General features: G+C 45.9%; 1 protein-coding gene across 1 annotated transcript in view; it reads left to right on the forward strand.

The window, feature by feature from the left end:
• LOC103518730 overlaps positions 1-3308 on the forward strand; it is a 5315-nt gene extending 2007 nt beyond the window's left edge. The window contains exons 4-6 of the mRNA XM_026830178.1: positions 584-760; positions 1440-1931; positions 2296-3308. Coding sequence (XP_026685979.1) covers positions 584-760; positions 1440-1931; positions 2296-3185 — 1559 coding nt within the window. The 3' untranslated portion in view covers positions 3186-3308. The remainder of the gene's footprint in view (positions 1-583; positions 761-1439; positions 1932-2295) is intronic.
• The last annotated feature ends 33 nt before the right edge of the window (positions 3309-3341 follow it).

Consider the following 3341-nt stretch of genomic DNA (forward strand, 5'->3'; position numbering starts at 1 on the left):
GACAGACCTAGGTCTGTCAGACCATGTGAGAGACCTGGGTCTGAAGCTTTTTCCGGCACACGCGTTTTGGCGGTCTGACAGACTCCCAGAGACAGACCTAACGGACAGACCTAGGTCTGTCAGACCATGTGAGAGACCTGGGTCTGAAGCTTTTTCCGGCACACGCGTTTTGGCGGTCTGACAGACTCCCAGAGACAGACCTAACGGACAGACCTAGGTCTGTCAGACCATGTGAGAGACCTGGGTCTGAAGCTTTTTCCGGCACACGCGTTTTGGCGGTCTGACAGACTCCCAGAGACAGACCTAACGGACAGACCTAGGTCTGTCAGACCATGTGAGAGACCTGGGTCTGAAGCTTTTTCCGGCACACGCGTTTTGGCGGTCTGACAGACTCCCAGAGACAGACCTAAGTCTGTCAGACCGTCTGAGCGTGAGTTTCTGGCCGACCCTGAGGTCTACACTCTCATGATACAGTATTTGTCAACCTCTGAGGATACTCGGGGAGTGTTCGGGTATAGGTACATAGTTTCCAATCATGCTCAGAAACAAACATTGTATTTTAGAACCGGGACTCATTTTGCAGGTAACTCTAGTCAGTACACAATAGATGGCGTCGGATACAAAGTAATACAGGTGGCAGCTAAACATTTGAACTTCACACCCGAAGTTCATATCAGACTGGGTCATAATGAGAACCCTCAACATAGTTGGTACTATCTGGATGCAGCCATGGACAATATCACTGATGAACTGCTTACTGGTAAGAGAAAACAAATTTTACATCTACCTACAGTACCTAACAAAGCAGTCTGGATGGGGGCTGTAAACAGGAAGGGTACCGACCGGGCAAGGGCATTGTAGCCAAAACTAAAATGTTGGATCACCTAAGGGCTGAGAGGTTGACGAAAAACTCGAACCTCTAAACTCTAAATCGGGCGTCTAGGCCCCGCGCTAACCACAAAAATTTTCAGGAGATTTTTTTTTTTTTTTTTAGAAAGGTTTTTAAAAGATGAGTGTTTCACCGCCGTTTTTATTTCGTAGCGATGAAACAACTGCTACATTGGACGCTTATGGTCTGTGTCGTAGCATGCCCATCCCGTAGTATGCCTCTCATCAGATGTATAGCACATTGCATACTTTGTTAAAAATACGGCTGACATTAGATTTTGTGTCTGATAAAGTGGTACATCCGGCGGAACGGTTAGGGGTGGACACCTATGTACTAGGTTTTAGATAGGAGGTACCTCCCTAATTAAGATACCTCCCTAATTAAGGGACCTCCCTAATTAAGGTACCTCCCTAATTAAGGTACCTCCCTAATTAAGGTACCTCCCTAATTAAGGTACCTCCCTAATTAAGGGACCTCCCTAATTAAGTTACCTCCCTAATTAAGGGACCTCCCTAATTAATTCACGTCATCTATCCCCACCCCATTTCAGGTAAGATGGACATAGCGTTTGGTTGGTTCTCCTATGCAGATCCCTATCTGAACCCCGGTGTACGGTTAGGTCGTCCTACTAGTATTGACTGTTTCGGTTGGGGGGTACCATGGCGTGCTGGCAGTCGGCCCTCTACCTGGGCTAACTATGTCAATGAGTTCTCCCTGGGTACCTGGGCCTGTGTTATACTAGCCTATCTTCTATTTGTAGCCACCTTGTATTGCTTCGAGTCAGATAGAAGTAGAGAGGCATTGGCTGCCTGTGTGTTGTATGCATACGCGATGCTCATGGAACAGGAGAGTAAGGTGAAGAATAACACCACACACCTGAGGATCTTCCTCACCAACTGGCTCTGGTATTGTCTCATCATCACCACAGCGTACCGGGCGTCACTAGGTAGCTTCATGACTGTCCCTGCACATGCTAATGATTTCAACAGCATGACTGACATCCTCAAGTCTGAGCTGAACATAAGTCCAAGACATGAGAGAGGTGAATGCTCACCTAACTAGAGTGCAAGTACCTTTACCACGAGACTACTACTTCTATTTAGTTGGTAAGTTTTGGTACTCAATGTCAATAAATCATATTTATATATACCTACTCTTGACATTGAGTACCAAAACTTACCAACTAAAGTACCAAGTATAAATAAGTCAAGAGTACGAGTATAAATATGATTACCTACATATCCTCATTTACCTATTTGAAAATTTGAGAATTTGACCACATACATAGGTAAGTAGGTACCTATTCTTGTCACGTTTGAGCTCTCCCTCTACCTGGGCTAACTATGTCAATGAGTTCTCCCTGGGTACCTGGGCCTGTGTTATACTCGCCTATCTTCTATTTGTAGCCACCCTGTATTGCTTTGAGTCAGATAGGAGTAGAGAGGCATTGGCTGCCTGTGTGTTGTATGCATACGCAATGCTCATGGAACAGGAGAGTAAGGTGAAGAATAACACCACACACCTGAGGATCTTCCTCACCAACTGGCTCTGGTATTGTCTCATCATCACCACAGCGTACCGGGCATCACTAGGTAGCTTCATGACTGTCCCTGCACATGCCAATGATTTCAACAGTATGACAGATATCCTCAAATCTGAGCTGAACATAGTAGGAGGCCCCGACGTCATTAAGATCATACAGGAGACCGCCAAGTCCACAGACATCAGCCGGAAGTTCCTCAAGCGGTATCGAACCCTACAACCCGGGGACTTCGAGTCCATCATGAACCGCACGGTGGTATCACGTGACATAGCGGTGTTTGCAGTGAAGCGGTTCATGTATTATCACAGCAGACCACAGGCCCGGCTCATCAAGGTGAAGATACCATTCCGACTAATACCAGGCTGTCTGCTGCGCGCGCATACCACACAGCTACTAGTTCAGCGTAATTCCCATCTGCACAACAGTCTGAACAAAGTACTGACCAGACTATTTGAGACTGGGATTATTGATCACTTCATCATGCATCTTGGATCAAACCGCCTCCTACCGGCTGAGAAAATTAAAGGCAGACCACTGAGGATGAAATTGATCTGGTGTACATTCTTCATATTAGTGGCTGGACAGGTGATTAGCTTTATAGTATTCCTACTGGAGGTGAAATACCCCAGTAAGATAAAGCATGGAGTTATCAAAGTAAAACCACGTGTGGATCTAATGAAACAGCCACAATGGAAGAGACAGAGTCGAAACTTTGGCCAGCGACATTTCTACATGGGACAATACTTGTGGTGAATCTTAACACCGATGTGGAAATGAGGTGAAAGAACAAGGAATAGAAAATGGTCTAGCCAGCCGAGTGGCGATAGCACATTCAATGCACCCGATCCCCATAGAATCCATAGATCACTGAAGTGTATGAAGTTAATCAACGTTGCGTGTGGTTAGAAT

This window comes from Diaphorina citri, unplaced genomic scaffold (genome assembly GCF_000475195.1).
Source record: "Diaphorina citri unplaced genomic scaffold, Diaci psyllid genome assembly version 1.1 scaffold62, whole genome shotgun sequence".
Lineage (NCBI taxonomy): Eukaryota > Metazoa > Arthropoda > Insecta > Hemiptera > Psyllidae > Diaphorina > Diaphorina citri.